This window comes from Argentina anserina, chromosome 2, assembly GCF_933775445.1.
Source record: "Argentina anserina chromosome 2, drPotAnse1.1, whole genome shotgun sequence".
NCBI lineage: Eukaryota > Viridiplantae > Streptophyta > Magnoliopsida > Rosales > Rosaceae > Argentina > Argentina anserina.
The window spans coordinates 2,467,879-2,488,700 of record NC_065873.1 but is presented as its reverse complement, the minus strand read 5'-3'; the positions used below and the strand labels follow the sequence as shown (position 1 = coordinate 2,488,700).

Here is a 20,822-nt window from a genome sequence, read left to right as displayed (position 1 = left end):
AGTTTTGCTCAATAGGAGTATCAATTGGAGTGCAATCTAACATACATGTCTCTGTTAGTAGATCAAGGATGTACTTCCTCTGACACAGATAGATACCATCACTTCCCCGGGCTACCTCAATGCCTAAGAAGTACTTGAGTGTACCTAGGTCCTTCATTTCAAACTCTGTGGCAAGCTGTTTTTGTAATCTGTCCACCTTAATAGTATCATTACCAGTAACTACCATATCGTCAACATATATGATTAGGGCTGTTACCTTCCCTTGTTGGTGTTTGAGAAATAATGTGTGGTCTGAATTACTCTGCATGTAGCCAATTTTCCTCATGAATTGTGAGAATCTTCCAAACCAAGCACGAGATGACTGTTTAAGACCATACAAAGACTTTCTCAATCTGCATACAGAGTTACTTGGAAAAACTGCCACATATCCAGGCGGAAGATCCATGTATACTTCCTCTGTTAGTTCTCCATGAAGGAATGCATTCTTAACATCAAACTGCCTAAGTGGCCAGTTCAAGTTAGCAGCGATAGAGAGCAATACCCAGATAGTGTTTATATTTGCAACAGGTGCAAATGTCTCATCATAGTCTATGTCATATGTCTGGGTGAATCCTTTTGCTATTAGGCGTGCTTTATACCGGCTTACTGATCCATCAGGGTTATGCTTCACTGTAAACACCCAACGACATCCTACAGTCTTCTTGCCATATGGTGGAGGTACAAGCTCCCAAGTATTGTTCTTTTGTAATACTTCCATCTCTTCCTCCATTGCTTTCCTCCATTTTGGATCTCCCAATGCATCCTGCACTTTGTTAGGTACTGATATAATAGATATTTGATTCACAAATGACTCATATGACTTGGATAATCTTTTGGTAGATATAAAATTTGCAACATGATACTTGGCTTTACTCTGAAGGGTAGGTTCATATTTTTTTGTTGGTTGACCCCGAGTAGATCTATTTGGCAAGACATATTGTCTACTATGATCCCTAATAGAATGACTAACGTCAGAGGAGTGATCTTCTGTACCAGGAGAACATTGGTCACGGGTATAAACAGTTGTACGGGAGACATGAGGGGCAGTTGTGTTGTCAGCTTCTGGTGCCTGAATCTCTTGAGTGACGACTTCTGGTGGTGCCTGTGTCGCTGATACCTTGGTAATCTCAACGGAACATGTTATCATATCGACTGGCTCACTTGTCTCCCCTCTCCATGATACAGCTCTTCAAAATAGGAATTCTCCCCCTGAAGAGCAGTATCAGAAGAGGAAAAATAACTCATCTTCTCAAAATAGGTAACATCCATAGTGACATAGTACTTCCGAGTAGGAGGATGATAGCACCGGTACCCCTTCTGATGGCCTCCGTACCCAACAAACACACATTTAACTGCCCGGGCATCCAACTTAGAACGCTGATGTTGTGGAAGATGAACAAAAGCGACACAACCAAAACCACGGGCCGGAAGATTATGAAAAGAGGGTAATGAGACATGAGATGCAAGCACCTCATAGGGAACTTTCCCTTGAAGAACACGAGATGGAAGACGATTAATGAGGTGGGCGGAAGTAATGACAGCATCACCCCAAAGGTATTTAAGCATGTGGGCACTAAAAAGAATACATCGAGCCATATCAAGTAAATGACGATTTTTTCTTTCGGAAACCCCATTTTGCTCAGGTGTGTAAGGACACGTTGTTTGATGAACAATTCCGTGTGTGTTAAAGAACTCCTGAAAGACATGATTCACATATTCTCCCCCATTATCAGAATGAAGAACTCGAATGGTGGCATTATATTGGGTTTTGACAGAGGCATGGAAGGTACGAAAAGCTGGAAAAACCTCATCTTTATTTTTAAGAAGAATAATCCATGAAAGACGTGTGCACTCATCAATGAATGACACAAAATAACGCATTCCTGAGACAGTAGATTTGTTAGAGTGTCCCCAAACATCAGAATGAATTAATTCAAAAGGAAGCAAACTTTTAGTTGAAATGCTAGGGGAATAAGTTGATCGATGACTCTTTCCCAAAACACATGTCTCACAACATAAACAAGACTCGTCCACACTAATAAACAACGTGGGCATGGATTTTTTCATAACACTAAAAGATGGATGCCCTAAGCGACGATGCCATAACGAAATTTCACTTAGCTTGTCAGAAGTGGAGAGTAACGCGGTCCGAGACTGCCCCCCTGGTTTTTCCCCTGCGTATGTCAGATCCAGATGAAACAACCGGCCCCGCAAATACCCCCGACCAATTACTCGTCCGGTGAGAAGATCCTGAAATATCACATACATAGGAAAAAAGGTCACAGAGCACTGAGCATCAGCGTTCAGTTGGGGAACAGATATCAAATGATGAGATAGAGCAGGTACATAGAGTACATTGTGAAACTCTATGGTAGGAGTAATACAAGCAGATCCTGTCCCTACCACGGGGAATGGCTCACCATTAGCATTAGTAACATAGGGTACGGGTGGAGGGGATAATACGGTAAAATAAGATTTGTCATAAGTCATATGATCAGATGCACCAGAATCAATAATCCATGTATCAGAACTAACAGAGTGAGAAATATTGAAAGCCATACCAATTAAAAAAGAATCTGTCTATGGTGCACTTGCACTGACGGTGAGGATGCACAGACAAGGAAAAAGACGACTGATTCTTGCCGGACCGGGTCGGGTCGGGTCGGGTCGGTGAACTGGGTTGGGTCGGTGAACCGGGTCGGGTTACACGTAGACTAGGCTGGGCTGTGCTGGGTCGTAGTTTGGGCCGGGGCGGTTTTTGGGCTGGGCCGGGGCGAGCTGTAACCGGGTCTGTGCAGAGAGACCGATCTGGGAAACGCTTCGGCGAGGAGCGGTGACTGAGGACGTCCGGCAAGGAGCGGCGAGGAGCGAGGGGCTGCTTCGGGTCGAGTGCGAACCGAAGGTCACCGGAGATCGTCGGGTTTGCCCGGTGTCGGAGGAGCAGGGCGACTCGTGAGGGAGCCGGACGGGAAGAGGCAGGTCGGAGCGTCGGAGGGCACAGGGAAGAAAGCCGGAAAAACGGTGAGGCAGCGGGTGGGCTCGAAGGCAGAAACCGGCCGGAAAAAAAACGGGAAAAAATCCCAGAAAACACAGAGCTCGAAGGCTCTGATACCAAGTTGAATTGAACGGATTATTGCTTTGTACATTCATACACAGATTCAACAATTATATAGCCTAATCTAGGTTGCTTTACTCCGTGATTCTCTCCGTGAATCACGGCCCGTGTTTTGCGCCGGATTCACGCCGACAGTTTCAATATGTGTTGTCTCCAACTATTGAAGGCTCTCATCACCGACGACGTTCATGCTTCCTTGTTCACTTGCTGCCATTCTCTCTCTCTCTCTCTCTCTAAACCCTAAACATACCCGAGATCTCTCTCTAAACCCTAGATCTACCCGGGGATCTGTTTTCTTACAACAATATAGGAATTCCTCAAGTGAACAAAATATGTTATTTATAAGGAAAAGGAATTTGTTAAAGGAATTTGTGTTGAGAAATTTAATCCACACTGCTTTAGTAAATTTCTAGTAGAGAGCCTCATAGTGTCATACCCGTGAAAAAGATCGCACTCGTTATTGATGAACAAGATCGCTCATAATCAGTTATGTTTTGGAGCCCAATAGAGGTTTGAGGCTTATATGACCTGAACTGCTGCAGTTTGAGGGAGATTATGATACACAACTCTTTAAGGGTCCTCTTTAATTATAGTATTATACTTACACAGTCCTTCTTGGTTGCAGAGGTCCGTACCAGTGTTTTGGTGCGGATTTCTATTTTTGCACCAATTACCGATCGAATTTCTTCATTTCCACCGTCTAGTATCTAGATAATATTGTGTAGATCATCTCTGAAAACTTTCAGCCAATTTGGTGATCGTTAAGGCCCTCAAAATTGCGTTTTTATGTTAAAAACATGAACGGTTCATGTTTGACAGAATTCAGTCCGTTCATTTGTTGTTGGATTTTGAGGACCTTAACGATCACTAAATTGGCTGAAATATTTGCAGAGATGATCTACACAATATTATCTAGATAATAAACGGTGGAGATAAAAAAATTCGACCAAAAAGAGGTTCAAAAATGGAAATCCTCACCAAAACTATTAGTGCGGGCCTCCTTATTTGAGAAAATCTGCATACTTATATATATTTAAATATAATGGTCTTAATTAACATTCTTCATGATGTTAAACCGGACCATAAAAAATATTTAATAGTTTGCCATTCTATATATATTGATGCAAAAAATTACAAAAACATGCAAATCCAATGCATATTACACTGCAAAATACAAAGTTTATTAAAGGATATATGACTTCAAAGCGGCAACTCCCTCATATTGTACTTAGCTATCTAGATGGTACGTATTATTCTGCAGTTTTGGATCGACAAAAATTAAACCTTTTCCTTTCACATATGCATTTAGTAGTAAAGATCAGGGGCAGTATCCGGGTCGGGTTTCTCAAGAACACCATCCACGTTCCTCAGCCAGAAAGTCTGGTTAGGAGGCTGCTCCTGTAGGGACATCATCCATCACCCATTCATGCCCTTTCGGAAAATATATACCGGTACGTGGATCAGGAACCCAGCTGTTGCTCCATGAACATGAACTCTCAATTTCCGGCCGCTCGCGACTGTCCTCCTTTCTGCTTGATCTTTCAGCAGCTCTCCTTGGCCTTTTGCTGAAGTTGTCTTGCTCCGCCACTCGCTTAGCTTCCCGGCATGAACTGGCGCAACCATTTATCCCTGTTATTGTTCATAATATGCATGGAAAAATCTTGCATACTTTTAATTTGTCTGAATCTAGTACATTTAGTAACACCATAGCCCCGGCCCCTATCTCATATTTGAAATATTTTTATGTACGTTGCATAAATAAACAATGTTAAATTTTCGCTTTCCGCAAGTTGATTAATGCGTACTAGTACAGAACGTTAATTTTGTGTATATACCAAGTATTTTCCACCGGACTATCTCCTATAAATTTCATCGCCGATCCTCAGCCATTCGCTTAACTATTTGAAAAGGTTAGCAACACAGTCAGAAACTACGTACGTAGAATAAACTCTGCCATACGGAATGAACTAGCTAATTAAATTAATTAATAACAACAATGAGTACGTGAGAAGAAATATCTTTGATTTTTAATGATGTTTACATGGTTAATATTGATGTCAGTAATCGAACTGATCAATTTTGCAACCTCTCTTCTTGTCGTAGTACAAGTTCTACTCAATATTATGTTGTGAAGTTTCTAATATATTGAAGCTGATCGATAACTGAAAGCAACGGTGTGGATTTGAGAAGCCAGTCTGTGGTATATATAATCAATATAGTAGAGGTATGAATATGTTATATCTGTTGGAAATTGATTAGATTAGATTTGAGTCATTTGGAATCTTATATTGGAAAAGATGAAGAGTCATCATTGGGTTATAAGGATTGATACCACACACTAATGTTGAGACCTTTTGTTTTACCATACCCGATCTCCACCGGGTGGCTAAAGTGGGGGGATTATTAGCATTATTGGACCCGTGTGTATGAGATTGTTGGCCGCTTCCGCACAACAATTGGTATCAGAGCCCAAGTTACGTTTAAGACTTGGTGTCTCATACGATCGAATTTGGTGGAGCTCCCATTTGAATTTGGGTCACAAGATTTGGACTTAGATTGATGCTTGTGGCCAAGGTGGAGGTATTCGGATCGTGAGACAATTGGTGATTACTCGAATCACGCCAAGGTGGAGATTGTTGGAAATTGATTGGCTTAGATTTGAGCCATTTGGAATCCCACATTGGAAAAGATGAAGTCATCATTGGGTTATAAAGATTGATACCACACACACTAATGCCGAGGCCTTTTGTGTAAAATCTCATACCCGATCTCCACGCGGTGGCTAAAGTGGGAGAGGAGGGAGTATCGGCATTATTAGACCCGTGTTTAGAGAAAGCAAGCCAGTGTAACAGTATTCAAATAATGAAAAGCGAATTAAAGGTAACGAGACGAGCTTAGAATTTCTTTACATTTTTGGAAAAAACTAATGGGTTATTTTTAGCGATCTGTGTTTTTTAGGCCTAAAATAATACTTCGGTATTATCTAGACTATTTAGGCTCGTTGACTGGTTATTTGGGGAAAATTTATCATAAAGTAAGATTACCTGCCATATTGGAATAGATTTAGGGGACTATCGCTGTATAGAATCTGAGTTGATTAAAGAAGGTGAATCTAAATCAACTAGGAGGTTCTCAAGACTTGATCCGCAAGAAAGAACAATTTGTGTTCTCTATATAAAGGGGTCGGATGTGCAGAATAACACATACAACGTCAAACAAACTATCGCGCAACCGCATAGTCAAGTCTCCTCACGGAGCAAAAGTCTGATTCACTTCGGCAAACCAAGTCTCCTCACGGAGCAAAAGTCCGACTCGCGTCGGCAACCAAGTCTCCCATCGGAGCGGAGCTACCCAGATGTACGCCTCGCGCTGCATGTAGCAAACAAGTCCGATTAACCTCGGCAACTAGAGTCAAGTCCATCGAGTCACTAACCTAGCTTCTAGCAAACACAAAAGCCTACACTAGTCAGCAATTTCCTTACAACGAGAAATATCTGCTATCAACAACGCATTATAAGCTCTTCTTTTCCCCAAGCGGTCTAAACTAGGATCGGTCATCTACTTGAGGTGGAGTGAAAGGTACCTAGCAACTCCGGTTGTGTATAGGTCATTCGAACTTCAGCGGTTTATCAGCAACTACGGAGCAATCGTTTGAGACGAAGACAGTACGTGAGCGCAATCATCGTCAAACAAAGCAAGAGTTGTACCTAACTCAAAGGTACTGGCACGCCGGCAACAACAGAGAACGAAGGTTAGAACCGTCTAGGGTTCAATACCGGGACTTGCTGATTGTTCTCTGATGAAGATCTTTTTTTTTCCAGCTCGAACATGTGTGGTTCTAAACCGATGCCTAGCGCGTACATCATTAAGATATTGGTTAAAAAAGTGCTGAAGTGCATATGGAAATTGTGCTCTGTGTCTATTTGGGGCTCTTCATTCAAGTACGTACACGAGGGAATACATCACATGTACTTTCATGTACAAAACATTCGATCTAATGATCTGCAGATGTGACGTGTAGTTCTGTACGTGGTGGCAACTTCTTTGGAGAATAAATCCTACCTTGACCAAAAAGCAATAGGAGGAATCCCTATACCTTAGTTGTTTTCAGAGTTGAGCCCTTGCCATGATATCATTGATAATTTGATATGTATGTAAATGAAAAATTTGATGGCCTAAAATCTACGGACCAACTTGACTCTCATTTTGCTCAACTTAAGACAATATCAACACAAAATTGTCATGATATAAAATTCTTCCCCTAGCTTTATTTGTTTTAGATTTAGAGTTCTGCAGTTCTGCTCCATGATGTTTGTTAGCTAACTGGCTAGGTGAATAGTTGCTGGTATTGTGGTTGATTCTATGTCATGGTATACTTCAGAATCGCATTCGAAGAATGTTGTTTCGACTATGACTACAAAACTAGCACATGACACGAACAGAAGAAATCTTAATCTTGAAGGAGTACTACTGAAGTAGATTAACAATATTGCTGCTTAGTTGCCTACATATAGAAACTCTGCAGAGAAATGTTGTTCTAAAATATTGAAATTTAATGCATGGGAATTCCGATTTTTCAGGTATCCATCTGAACTTGCACAACTGCCTGTGGGTTAGTTTTGGTAACCTTGAAGCTTAGAGTAGCTGAGGCATTGGCGACATTGTACTTTGCAGTAACTTCATATTCCCCATGAAACAAGGAAACATCTACGAACCCTTGATCATCGGTTGTGGTGTCTTGAGTTGCAGATTTCCACTCGTGGAGCAGCTTATCCACAACATCCCCTGATGGAGTGTTCTTGAAGTTGTTATCAGCAAGAACTGTCTCATTATAACCACTTATCTCGGGTCCAGCAAAAATTATGATCCCTTGGACTGCCGGATGAGAAAAACCCTCCCTTAGTACCTCTTCCAAATACTGAGGCTGCACAAGTAAATAAGAATGTGTCACATACCAAATGTGTAGTTCTTTTGTGATTAATAATAAGATTTGCTAATAGAAATCACAGTACCTGATTTTCGTATTTCCCAACAGATACTTCTGTAAGCCATATTGGAAATCCTGTTGCACCTAGTAAGTCTAACCCCGATCTCATGTAAGCAAGGTTTGGCTGACCAGCGGCAAAGTGACTTTCAAGACCTATTCCTTCTTTCAAGTTAGCATTTCCGGGATAGGATAAGATCTGTTGAAGTTTGTTCTTGTAGTTGACTGGACTTGCTTGCTCATCTGAACTAAATTCGATGGTGTTGTACTCATTCATGAACATAGTAGTGTCAGGGTCAATTTGTCGAGCAGCGGAATAGAATGACGCAGAAGCATTTTCGCCAAATTTATCCTCGAAAAATCTGAAATGGAGATTCTCATTGACTGCATCCCAAGCAATTAGTTGTCCCTTGTATCTAGCAACCACTGAATTGATTCTCCTTTGTGCAGCATTTCCAATGTCCTCCGAGGAAAGAGATTTAAGCCAGAGTGGCTGCATGTTTGGATCATCCCAGATGATATTGTGACCTCTAACAGAAATGCCATTCTGTTTGGCAAATTTCAACATGGCGTCTATGGTAGTATAGTCTTCTCGGCCTTGTACTACCTCAGTGCTATACCACTTAAAGTCGTTGGAGAAAGTCGTAAATTGAAATCTAGATGTAAACCAGTTCTGGTAACCAGGGCTTGTGAGGATAACATGGGTCATGCCACAGCCAAATGGGAAGTTTGACTTGGTTTGTTTGATGGATACTTTGGCATTTGCCATAGTTTTATTTCCCTGAGTTACCTGGATCCTCACCTTACTCTTACGCACCTGCAGGGTTCACATCAATTGAATACATTTCACGAAATGGCGGATATATACTTTTCTGCGAGTATGATGCAGAACAACAGCATTATTTGAGTCTATACGAAGTTTTGGAATTAAATGAGAAGGAACTGCAACCTTAGAAGGTATTACGATAATTGGTAACTAGGATCGTGTGCATACATTATGAAACTTAAATTTTAGAAATCCTGGATCAGGTTTACCTCATCAATGCTCTTGTCTTGGTGAGATTTCCATTCATCCTTGGTGAATGGTTGTAATGAGATACTGTCTACCCATATATCCACTGCTCTATTTTTGCTCTACATAAAACAAGCATAAAAATCGAACAGACATAACTAATAAGTCTGTAAATGAATTAAGGATTTTGAATTTAGCATTTACAATTTAGCTTTACCTTAAAGACAATATCAACTGGGGATGTGAAGTTTGCTACTATGCCACCTTTTAAAAGGGTCCAGCATCTATGTTGAGCTATGACATAACCCCCAGGTATGCCTTCGCGGTTAGGAAACTTGAATACAACAGCCACAATCTCAGTTCCTTCACTGACTTGAACAAAAGCTGAAATTCATTGAATAGAGAAATTAAAAGTCTGATAAAACACTAATATGTAGAAATTAAAGGTAAATCATAAACATAAATAATGGAACATAAATTACTTACCTGAAAAGCTATAGATTTTTCCTTCTTCAACTTGAACCTTTTGTGCAAAACTGTCTAAAGGATTCCTCCTACTGTGTGCCACAAGAAACCTGTTTCCTTTCTTTGATAATCGCCTTTCGATCTTCCCTTGTCCAAACACTTCCCATCCTTCAGTGTTATTATTAAATTCTGGATTCACAATGATCCCTCCTCCATATAGAGATTCTAGGGGCTCTACCAAGCAATGTACAAAAAAAAGACACAATTATAAGGAGCAGTTAACATTTAACTCAGAAAGTATTATTTGCTTCATTTTACAGTAAAGATGTTAGATTAATCCATATAAGCAAAAGTAATGTTGGCAAGGGCAGGATCATCATATTCTTGCCTGAGTTGTTGTCGAGTAGTTGTAGAATGAAGCATAGGTGCCATACCCTGCAACAGCAGTTGGATAAAATTCTCATTAGCAAGAATATGACAGAAAAAATATGCATTGTACTCTGCTGCACACAATGTTTAATAGAAAGTGACTAGCTAGGTGTGTATGGGTTTAGGAATAAAGCAGAGAGACATAGAGAGAGAGAGAGAGAGAGAGAGAGAGAGAGAGAGAGCGTAAAACAGACAAATGCAGGAAAACCATAAACTGAGAGTGCAAGCTTCTCTGAACATCTTGATCTATCAGTATTATCAGTAGGTCCTTTCCTGATAGTTAAGACTTGAGACCACATTGCAAAGCCATCTATTTATATCATTGGATAGGATATTGATGATGATTTCAACAGCTAATGTACATTAATTTTGGTTTGGCTAAACTAAGACAGTTGAGCTTATATCAAATGGATAAAATGTATGGGGGCAATGAAATTATTTTTCTTCTAATTCAGAAAACTTTCTAATTGACACTTTCAAGAGTTAAAATTCGTATCAATTTTAGAATAATTCTTATGTAGTAAGTGTCAGATCAGATGAAAATTTATGAGTTGTAATAAATCATCTCAGAGCCGAACCAGCACAGAAAATTTATGAATTACCATTTTCTCCGGCATAATATATTTACCTTACATGAGTTAACTGATGGGTCAGTCCCTCTTAAATTGGAGGAGAAAACCATGTGGTGAATTACTACATGAAAAAGAAAGCATCAGAAACTGTAGCTTTGATGAAGAAACAAAGCCATGAAAACATTGAAGATGAAATATGGAGGGCCCGAGAAGGCTTCAAATGTTTTCACACCACCGACATATCATCATTTCTTAATATGCTCGGTCAAGTTTTAAGAATAAAGATTTACCTAGAGAAACTATGCTGCCGTCTTCTTTGTAGCCTAGTGGTATTGATTCATTCTCAATCTCCACTAGATGCAAGGTTCGATTGGCACACATATATATATATATATATTCTCAAATATGAGGTATTCTAAAATAACCTCTGTTTTGTTTTCCATTTCCTTTTCTTCTGACACCTAGTGTAAATTGGGATGGAACAAAGGGAGATTTCCCCCATTTCTAACCAAGTTGTTCCTTCCCTAAAAGAAGTGAGTCATTAACTTGCCATCAAAGAGAAGCTAAGAATACGAATTATAAGCAAACAACCTTTTTAGCCCAGAGGATTCGATGAGAAATTTTCCAATGCCCAAAAGGCAACACCTTGATTTGGGTCTCTCCAATGCACCAATAACATGATGTGAACCAAAAACAAAAGAGGGAAGCTTGTTTAAAACAGCATGCATTAGCCCAAAGATTGAAACTTTCAAAGCTAAAATACACGCCCGCACCTGTGATTTCACAACGAGCAAGCTCCGGTCGGCAGCGGAACGACAGAACTAGAAGTGAAGTGGACTAGTGGAGACCGGGAATGAAAAACGAGGGAGAATCAGTCTTGGTTAATATAATTTCACAAAGTGATCAGGTGTGAGATAGACCACTGTAGTATAGGAGTGTATCCCCAACCAACATGCGTGTGACAAACAATCCTTATTCCTTGTGATATTATCATTAATATTCAGTCTGAAATGCCAGACCAGATTGGAGAAGGGCCATCAACCTGCAGGCTTGGAGTACTTTTAGTCACAGACTGAAAATTCAGAACACTTTTGTCGTCGTCGTTAGCAACATAAACACGATAGTTAAAATAATCCATGAAGCTAGGTTGAATACAGCTAACTGTCACAACATTTCCCAGAACTTCAATACGATTGTGGAGGATGAATAACGTATCGCTCTTCATTTCCCGAAGAACAAGAACGCTGTCACTCTTTTTCAATATAATTGGGAAATAAGCACGACCGCCATATCTGTCATACAGGATGCGTCTTGCCGAATACAAGTGATCATTACTGAAGTGTTGGTATAACTCCTTGGCAGAGGAAACAAACATGCAGCCTAGATAAGGGCATGAGCAAGGTGAACACACACATGTCTTTTCATGTTCATTCTTCTTGTTGTAAGTAACTGGAATATTGCAAGTTTGGATCCATACTTGATATTTCGGCATGGTGTTGAACTTGATTCCACAACTTTCTCAATGGCACGGCAACGATTAGAGCCAATGGGGCAGGAACAGAAGGGGCATTTGTTATTGATTTTGATGCAGCACAAGGAACAAGCTATATGCCCATTCTGATCACACTGGAAGACAGGGATGGTCAAGGGTGCACAGCATATTGGGCAATCTAGCAGTCCTGGGTCAGTTAAAGTTATCACAATACTAGAGCCTTCCCTGCTAGCTGAGGTCGAACTACGACCATCTTGGTCTCCCATATTATGTAGTCCGTTATTGAGTTCTTCGTCTACATTCAAGTCATCAACGACATCTAGATCTTCTTCGTCTTCTTCACTTTGTTGGCCTTCTTCATGTTCACTTTGATGATGGTCGGTTCTCCTTCCACTTCTATATTCACAACATTGTCTTCTTGATTTTGGTTTCCCATAATAAGTAGTCCGTTATTGAGTTCATCGTCTACATAGAAGTCATCATTGTCTTCGTTAACATTCAAGCCACCATTTTCTTCTATATCCAAGTAATCACTGTCTTCTTGATTTTGGTCTCCCATACTAAGTAGTCCGTTATTGAGTTCGTCATCTACATTGAAGTCATCATTGTCTTCTATATTCAAATCATCATTGCCTTCTTGATCTTCTTCACTCAGATGATAGTCTTGATCTCCTTCTGCTTCTTCACTCTGTGCATCTTCTTCCTCTCCTATTTCTGCAGAAGTTTGTTCGCCTATGATGATGGATGTAGAATACCGAGAAGTCCGAGGTAGCTTATGTCTTCTGGAAGATCCAATAAACTCATCATCTAATTCATGATTTGAGCATTCCTCGCCCTCTCTCGCTCTAACTCCTAGCATCCCTGAGAGATTCAAATGCAATTGGTATATATATTGTTTGGGTGTATGTATATCTATTGCTACTATCCAGCACGGTACTGGTTTATCATCAGTAGTTATACATTCAACAACAACTTTAGTGTTTAAACGCAATCTAAAAAAGCAAGAACCCACATTTCGATTATATCATACACTGAAGCCTTGCAGGTGAGAAGCATTATTTAATTTGGGACGAGAAACCCACATTAAAGCAGACAAAAGAAAAGGGTAAACCAACAACAACTGAACTTAGACCTACCGATTCTCTGTCCTCATTCAAGTTAATGAATTTGAACAACTTAGCCACCACCCTGTTTGACGTATGAAACTTATTGTGAACAATTGCATGACTCAATTCAACCTAAAACTGCTTTTTAAAGTTGCTGTTATCAGCTCCATTGATAAAAGCTTCTTGACAGCAAACTACCGTCAATTCTAAGGGTTCTTAATCTGTTTTACATATACATTTCTTGTATTGTCCAAAAGTCCATAACTAATAAGAAGAGCAAAAAATTAAACACTGACAGAAAAAACCCAACCGTGGTTTCTCTCTATTGGGGTATCAATCAAGTTGTGAGTTCAAAGATTAGATCATTGTGATTGATTACAAATCTATGTCAACAACCCTAGAAGACCAATTTGAAATCTACATCAAAGTTGTAAACTTGTAATCAAGTTGCTGTTCCTCCCCCAAGTAATTACTAGCAATCAAAGACAAAGGTAAAAAAATTGCAATAAACAAGCTACAAGGAATGAGTGAGTAATATTCCAATGCCTAAAGGGCGAGACTTTAACTTAGTGGTTTCCCCCGATGCAACAATAACATGATGGGTAAGCTCGTTTGGTACAAAAATTAGCCTAAAGCTTGAAACTTTAAAAACTGAATTACCTTGACCTGTGATTTAACAAGGCAGTTCGGAAGTAAAGTGGAGACCTGCCGCTGAAGAGTGAATGAGGGAGAATCACAAGAGTCTAGGGCAATGTATTTCCAAAAAATGTGACAGGTGTGAGTTAGCCCATTTTAGTGTGTAGGAGTAATCCCCAATAAAAAACACGCGTGTCAAACAGTCCCTTTCAATACTCACTACCTGAGAAACTCATGTACTCATGCTACTCAAAATCTCAAACATTCTTGACTGATCAATTCTTCATCTCTGATCTTGGAGAGTTTTCCCTGATCGGGATGTTATATATGATGTATATCATGTGTAAACAAATAACGTCAAGCAAACTATAGATGCATACCTGAGGAGCCACCACAGTCTTCAAATAGTGGGCCACTTCACCATTAGCTACTGAAGGCACTTTTGTTCCAGGTATATCAACCAAGCAACAACCTCAGTGGAACTAATAGGTCTCCCAAAATCACATGTCCATGATTTGCATGCGGAAGGTCACAGTTCTCTAATACTAAACCAACAAAACAAGAGGGAGTTTCAACCTGCAGCAATAACAACAAAACTTTGTTGGTCTAATGAATGAGCAATAATAATATTTCTGAATGGGGGTGATACATAACAAATGCTTGATCTTCCGATACTAAAAAGAGTATGCATCATTACCAGTGTCTCTTTCCGCAGATTTGAAACGCATCCATCGCACACAATTGTCAGTGGAGCATATGTTCTCATCTCCTCCCCAGCCTTGTTCTTGTATATCACCCCTTCGACAATGCCCTTTTCCTCAATGAGTGTTGTCACTGATCCTTGCTCCGATTTGACACTGCAAATGAATTCCATAAGACATCAGTAAAATATTGAATCTTGAAACAGATTTCACCACAGTAATCACATTAAGAATCAGTAGAATAGAGATCATGAAATATACTTGACGGAAAAGGAGGATTACTTTGAAAGAGTGACAGCTTTTTTACGCATTCATTGAATTAAACGCCCATTGTGGAAACTCCTCCCAGCGGAGTGAGCCGGACAGAATTGTTGGTGAGCTTTTGCAGCCTGGGGGTTATCTCAGATTGATTGAGTTGGGTCTTGAGGGTAAGTAATGAGTGTCTACATCTTTGAAGTTGATGTTCAAATCGTTTGATTATATTCCCAATTTAAAGCTTGAGTGATTATAGCTGAAGCAGTTCAGCATTGTTTGTTTCTGCTTCAAAATGATTAATCAACAATATATATTTGTGGCTGCAGAATGTGCAAACGAGTCGATTGATGCTCAGAAGGTCTTTGGTTATGCTCTTTACAAGGATGGCAAGGATACAAAAGTATCTTATCCCTTGGAGCCTTTACATACATCCGGGAGCGGACTGCTCCTACATTTTGATTGCTATTGCAGGTCCAAATTGTTGTCCAAGTCATTCAAGTGCAGATTTTTACTATGAACACACACCAGAATCTACTTCCAGAAAGAACTTAAATAATTTATTTCAGATGACTAGAATTGAAACCATTATAATGTTCAATTACACTCTTCCACCAAATATTTACAACATACAATCGGTGTACAACATGGCAAGCATTCGGAAATGCATTGCTAGGGAGGGACATGAGCACTGCATAATGAAATTGTCAATATGCATGCTCTCTCACCCCAAAACTAAGAACAACTGTAACGACCCCGAAATTTCGAGTAGAAAATTCAAAATTTCAAAGTCGAGAAACACCAAAAGAAATCTCAACGAATCGAAATCGTTTTAAATGCACAGCGGATCATTACTAAGTTCACAATACAACTCAGAAAACTAATTATTACAAACCAAATTAATAATCCTCACAATCTCTCACAAAACTCACAAATAAGTCGTCACAAGTTCTCACACACAAATCCGCACTAGAAACCTCACCACAAGTAGAAACTTCGAGTCTCCGGAGTCGTCTCTCAATGTCCACTAATCAGCACCTGCGGAATTATCCCCTACACCATCGAATTGGTGCACCGGGATTGTAAACACAAACCCGGTAAGCTTATAGCTCGTATGAGTAAAATGAAAATATAACTCGCATATCATTATATACGAAAATCCACAAATCAACAAATATAAATGCACTCATGAGTCAATGGACGGCCCATCTGGTTGTCCCAAAAACATATGAAATGAAAGTGCTCATGAGAAATCAGAAACCCTTCTGGTTACCCAAATACATTTATAATACGGGTACTAATGAACGCTAGTACACATCTGTTACCCCTCACGTAGTACACCGCCGATATTGGGCAACCACCTGCTACTCAACATTCAAAAATATGAGTACTCATGTGCCGATAACCACCTGTTACCTCACATGCAGTACTCTGGCAGACAGACTAGAGCTCTAACTGTATCGTAACTTTCGCCCGGCCAAAGACTAGGTTCCGACTTGCCAAACACGTACAATAATCTCACATCATATTGTACAAAAATCAAGTCCGAAGACAAATCAACATTTTAACAATCTCCATGTTAAAATCACGTACAATAATCACACCTCATATTGTACAAATCAAAATCACATGCTCGATATATAATCTCGTCATCAAAATGACATCATCACGATAAAATCATAACAGTATATTATATAGCAAACTATATATATATATATGTACCTATTTACCATTTATACAATATATATATATATATATAATCCACTATATCGTATATATGTCGTAATTCAATCTTAAAAACTCTTACAAAATATTGAATCTCCGCAATGGTAGATTCGTAAATATGTGAGATTTTACTCACCTTATCAACTCGAGCGTAATTCCACAATTTCCAAAGATAATTTATTTCCTTGATTTGTTGATCACCTTGAAAAGATAAGAAAAGAATTTAGAAACGTTTCGTAAACCTTTAAATGCCGAAACAGTAATAATCTGTTACTGTTCAGCAATTTCTAGTTTTACGAATTTATTGTTCACTGAGTACTATTCACTATGTACTATTCATGTATTTACTATTCACGTATTACTGTACAAATACATATCCATTACGTATTCATGTACGAGTACATACTGTTTACGTATTTCTGTACGTACGACTACTATTTCAAATGTAAATACTGTCTCAGTAAATATTAATTACTTATTTACCCTTCTGAAATTACTTTTTACATTTATTGAAAGTAATTTATATTTACATTTACCATACGTAAACAAAATTTACTTTTACACTACGTAAATTACATTTTTACATTCACCGTCGTAAAATAAATTTACAATTTACTATTTGAATTCACTGTTCACGCGTCGCCGCACGTGGCGGCGCGTGGGGTACACGCGCCACCTCCGGCAGGCCGCACATGTCGCTCACGTGCCACTCACTGTGGTAGCAAGTGGGGCACACGCGCCGAGCCTAAGGCTGGTGCATAGCGCGCCACCGCCGCCCCAAAACCCTTCTCCTTCCTCCCCTCTTCTTTCCCACGGCGTCACACCGTGCCTAGCCACCTCCACGCGTCCACACGCGCCGCCTAAGGCGGCGGTATCCCCGAATCTCCTCCGCCTCCGATTCTCTCCCAAACTTCATCAAATCGATCCCAAAATCATCCACACACATTACAACATCAAATTAAATGCATTCCTTACCCGTACGTTGCCCTAAAATGGCCAGAGAACTCAAGATGTTCGGCGGAGTCGAGATCGTGCGATCTGTGATTTGGGCGATGCGAATCGAGCTCCGATCGCGCCGTTGGTGGCTCTGGAAGTGAGGAGCGGCGGAGGGGATGAACGTCGAGGTCTGCGTTGCCGGGTGCAGAGCATGCCGTGGCGAGAATTGTAGGAGGCTCGGTTGTGGCTCGCTGCTTCACGACGACGAGGCGGGGCGTCATGGGCTCGGGGTCCGACGCGGAGGTCCTTGCGAGGTCGTGTGGCGTGGCGGTGAGGACCACGTCGTTCCGTCTGAGGAGATCGCCAGAGGCGATCTGAGGGAGAGGTGAGTTTGGGGGAGAAGATAAAGTCGCGAGGGGTGAGAGAGAGAGAGGGGGAGGTGGATGAAGGGTTTCCATTTCTAGAAACCCTAATCCCTAAAATGTTCTATTTATACCCGTTTCCAAAATTGGAAACGACATTCCATCGTTAATAACTTTCGCATCCGACGTCCGATTCGAACGCATGACATGTCCACGAACTCGTATCGACGAGCTCTACAACTTTCATGAAGGAAGTTTTTACAAACGATCGACGGAGTAAAAGTCGATATTCACGTCACGGAAACGTAACGTTTTTCTAAATAAACGTTACGATAACGTTTCCGTTCTCGATATGCCACTTCGCGAAACGTTCAAAATTCATTTAACTAAATTTCACGAATTTATGAACTTAAAACAAACCTATATTCACTCCGAAAAATCGGGTTATTACAACAACAGAACCACTGGTCTAGTTACCCCATATGCAAGGTTCAACCGGCATGCACACATAATTCCTCAAAGATAATGTATTATTGAATACCTCTGTTTTATTTCTTCATTTCCTTTTCTTGATACCTACAATGATATTTTGCAGGTCTTAGCCAAAGCCAAACATTTCCACTCTGGATTCCAAGATCAGAAGCAGATAATCGAGAAGCAAAATGAGAGAAAATACGAGAGCATCCAAAATCAAAGGCCACCATCATAATAAGAAACCAATGACATAAAAAAAGAGAAATAGAGGCACGTTCATGAGTTTACTGAATACATTTCAGACATCTAACCATTCTAATGCATGAGACATTGCCAACCTCATAACCCATTCAGAATCTGTTCTTCCTTAAATAAAACTTAGCACTGTATCACCGGAAGCAGGCATTCACCATTTGCACCGTATGAAAACGTCAATCTTGACCTGACCACGAGAGTCAAAAAACTCACGTGGGACTAAAAGAAAGCTTTTCGCAGAAGAGCCATCCATCTGCAGGCTTGGAGTACTTTCTGTCACAGACCGAAATTTGAGAGAACTATCCTTGTTAGAAACAATAAGAACATAGATGAAATCATCCATGAAGCTAGGTTGTAAACAGCTAAGTGACACAACATTTCCAAGAGCTTCGTATCGATTGTAGAGGATAAACAATGTTCCACTATCCTTTTCTCGAACAACAAGAGAGTAGTCATCCATATTCAATGTAATTGGGAAACTCAAACCATCGTCATTGTTGTCATACTGAAAACTTGTTGCCGAATCCAAATGATCATTACTGAAGTGGTGGTATACCTCCATGGATGAAGACACAAAATTGCAGCCTGCATAAGGGCATGAGCAAGGGGAACATACACATACCTTCTCATGTTCATACTTCTTGTTGTAAGCCACAGGAACACTGCAGCCATACTTGATATTCTGGCATGGAGTTATATTTAATTCCACAATTTTCTCAATGGCACGGCAGCGATTAGAACCAAAGGGACAGGTACAAAAGGGGCATTTCTTATTAATCTTGGTGCAGCACAAGGAGCAAACTATATGCCCATTTTGATCACACTGGTAGACAGGCACTTTCAATGGTTCACTGCAAATTGGGCAATCAAGCAATCCTGCGTCAGTTAAAATTATCATACTATTAGAGCCTTCCCTGCTAGTGCTTGTTGAATTCGAACTTTGACCCTCCTCCTGGTTTCCAGCATTTGCTCGGAAGTCTTCCTCATCACTCAATCTTGAAGCTAATCGTACCAGATCTTCATACAAACCCGTGAATGAAGACATTCCTTCCCCTCTCTCTATCTGACCTTCCTTAAATATAACAAAGTAAAATGCAGGGAGTAATCATCATTAGCTAATACATTATATGGAAGCAGATGAACAAATCATGAAACCCACATCAAAGCAGACAATTGAGATGGGTAATCCAAGAACATCTGAATCGAAACATGATCATTCTACTTCCTCATTTCAAGCTTCCAAAGTTTAACAATTTAGCCATAGAAGTGTTGGTTCTCAACAGGATCATAAATCATGCATGATTCAATTGAACTTGATGGTTTATAAATCCAAAATTATAGAGTTTGAAATACCTGGGAGTCTCTGTCGCTATCAGGGATGGAGATTCTGAATCATAAATGCTGCAAATAGCTAAGTCGTCGGAGACTGAGAAGAGCCAAGTGGGGAGGTGCCGAAGACTAGAAGAACACTGAGGCCTCGTTTGGTTCACAGAATGGAAAGAGCAAGGAAATCATTTCCATTCCTTTCCATTCCCATGGGAAATTATAATACTCATAAATTTTCTTTTCTTGTGTTTGCAAAAGCCAAGGAATATAAAGGAAAATCTTTCCCATAATACCCATATATCAGTGACAAGAGTTAAGGTTAGTTTGGTCCAATAATTATAGAAGTTTGGATGGGAAAATGATTCCATATGGTGTGCGGAGGGAACCACTTTCCCACTAATTTTCCAATGTTGTGGGAAATATTTTCCTTTCCTTCTTTACTATGCTTCACAAACAAATAAATTCCTTTCCTTCTTTACTATGCTTCACAAACAAATAAAAGGAATCACTTTTCTTTCCCAAAGTAAATGATTTTATGAAACAAACATGGCGTGAGAGAGAGTCAAGGGATTCTTTTAGGGGTGGGCATAAAAAACGGAAATCTCGATCTCATCCTGATCCCGTCACGAAATTCATAGGGACGGGACATGATGGAGGTCTAAAAACGTTCGTCCCGTCCCGATCCCGTCCCGATCCCGTCTCGTTTCATAATAGTGGGATGAGACGTGGGACGAATAATTTTTATCTCGCTTCGTCCCGTCCCACTTTTAATGAAAACTTAAAAATTCTTATATATTTGTATCAAAATGAAACTAATTTATGTTCTTAATAACTCCAAAATTATATCAACTCAAATAATAATGGTAAATTATAATATTTTGAGCATAATATGCATTTTTTTGTTAAAATTTCATTATTAAATGTTACTTTGTTATGAAAAA

At 39.9% G+C, this 20,822-nt stretch overlaps 3 protein-coding genes across 4 annotated transcripts; all 3 read right to left on the bottom strand.

The window, feature by feature from the left end:
- Window positions 1-7,730: 7,730 nt before the first annotated feature.
- Window positions 7,731-10,284, bottom strand: LOC126785288 (endo-1,4-beta-xylanase 5-like). Its single transcript, XM_050510924.1, has 7 exons — window positions 10,228-10,284; window positions 10,004-10,051; window positions 9,637-9,859; window positions 9,368-9,534; window positions 9,174-9,272; window positions 8,167-8,955; window positions 7,731-8,078 (listed from the first exon to the last, which is right to left on the bottom strand). The coding sequence occupies exons 1-7, from the start codon at window positions 10,282-10,284 to the stop codon at window positions 7,731-7,733; spliced, it is 1,731 nt and encodes a 576-aa protein (XP_050366881.1).
- A 1,332-nt stretch (window positions 10,285-11,616) lies between these two features.
- Window positions 11,617-12,374, bottom strand: LOC126782442 (putative E3 ubiquitin-protein ligase SINA-like 6). The gene is given in 2 exon segments (XM_050507691.1): window positions 11,617-12,084; window positions 12,087-12,374. Coding segments are annotated over 2 exon segments (756 nt in total).
- Window positions 12,375-18,529: 6,155 nt separating this feature from the next.
- LOC126785291 (putative E3 ubiquitin-protein ligase SINA-like 6) lies at window positions 18,530-20,051 on the bottom strand. 2 transcript variants are annotated; one of them, XM_050510929.1, is made up of 2 exons: window positions 19,909-20,051; window positions 18,530-19,627 (listed from the first exon to the last, which is right to left on the bottom strand). In XM_050510929.1, the coding sequence occupies exon 2, from the start codon at window positions 19,598-19,600 to the stop codon at window positions 18,707-18,709; it is 894 nt and encodes a 297-aa protein (XP_050366886.1). In that variant the 5' UTR covers window positions 19,601-19,627; window positions 19,909-20,051; the 3' UTR covers window positions 18,530-18,706. The 2 variants fall into 2 exon arrangements, with proteins under 2 accessions (XP_050366886.1, XP_050366887.1); XM_050510930.1 differs by having other exon boundaries at window positions 18,530-19,623.
- Window positions 20,052-20,822: the final 771 nt, after the last annotated feature.

Bases quoted from the DNA above. Each gene is read 5' to 3' on its own strand.
- LOC126785288 (XM_050510924.1), bottom strand. From the start codon at position 10,284: ATGTTCAGAGAAGCTTGCACTCTCAGTTTATGGTTTTCCTGCATTTGT. The intron at 10,052-10,227 runs GCTCTCTCTCTC...ACTGCTGTTGCA, and splicing joins CCTGCATTTGTCTGTTTTAC to GGGTATGGCACCTATGCTTC. The intron at 8,079-8,166 runs GTACTGTGATTT...TTACTTGTGCAG, and splicing joins TTGGGAAATACGAAAATCAG to CCTCAGTATTTGGAAGAGGT.
- LOC126785291 (XM_050510929.1), bottom strand. From the start codon at position 19,600: ATGTCTTCATTCACGGGTTTGTATGAAGATCTGGTACGATTAGCTTCA.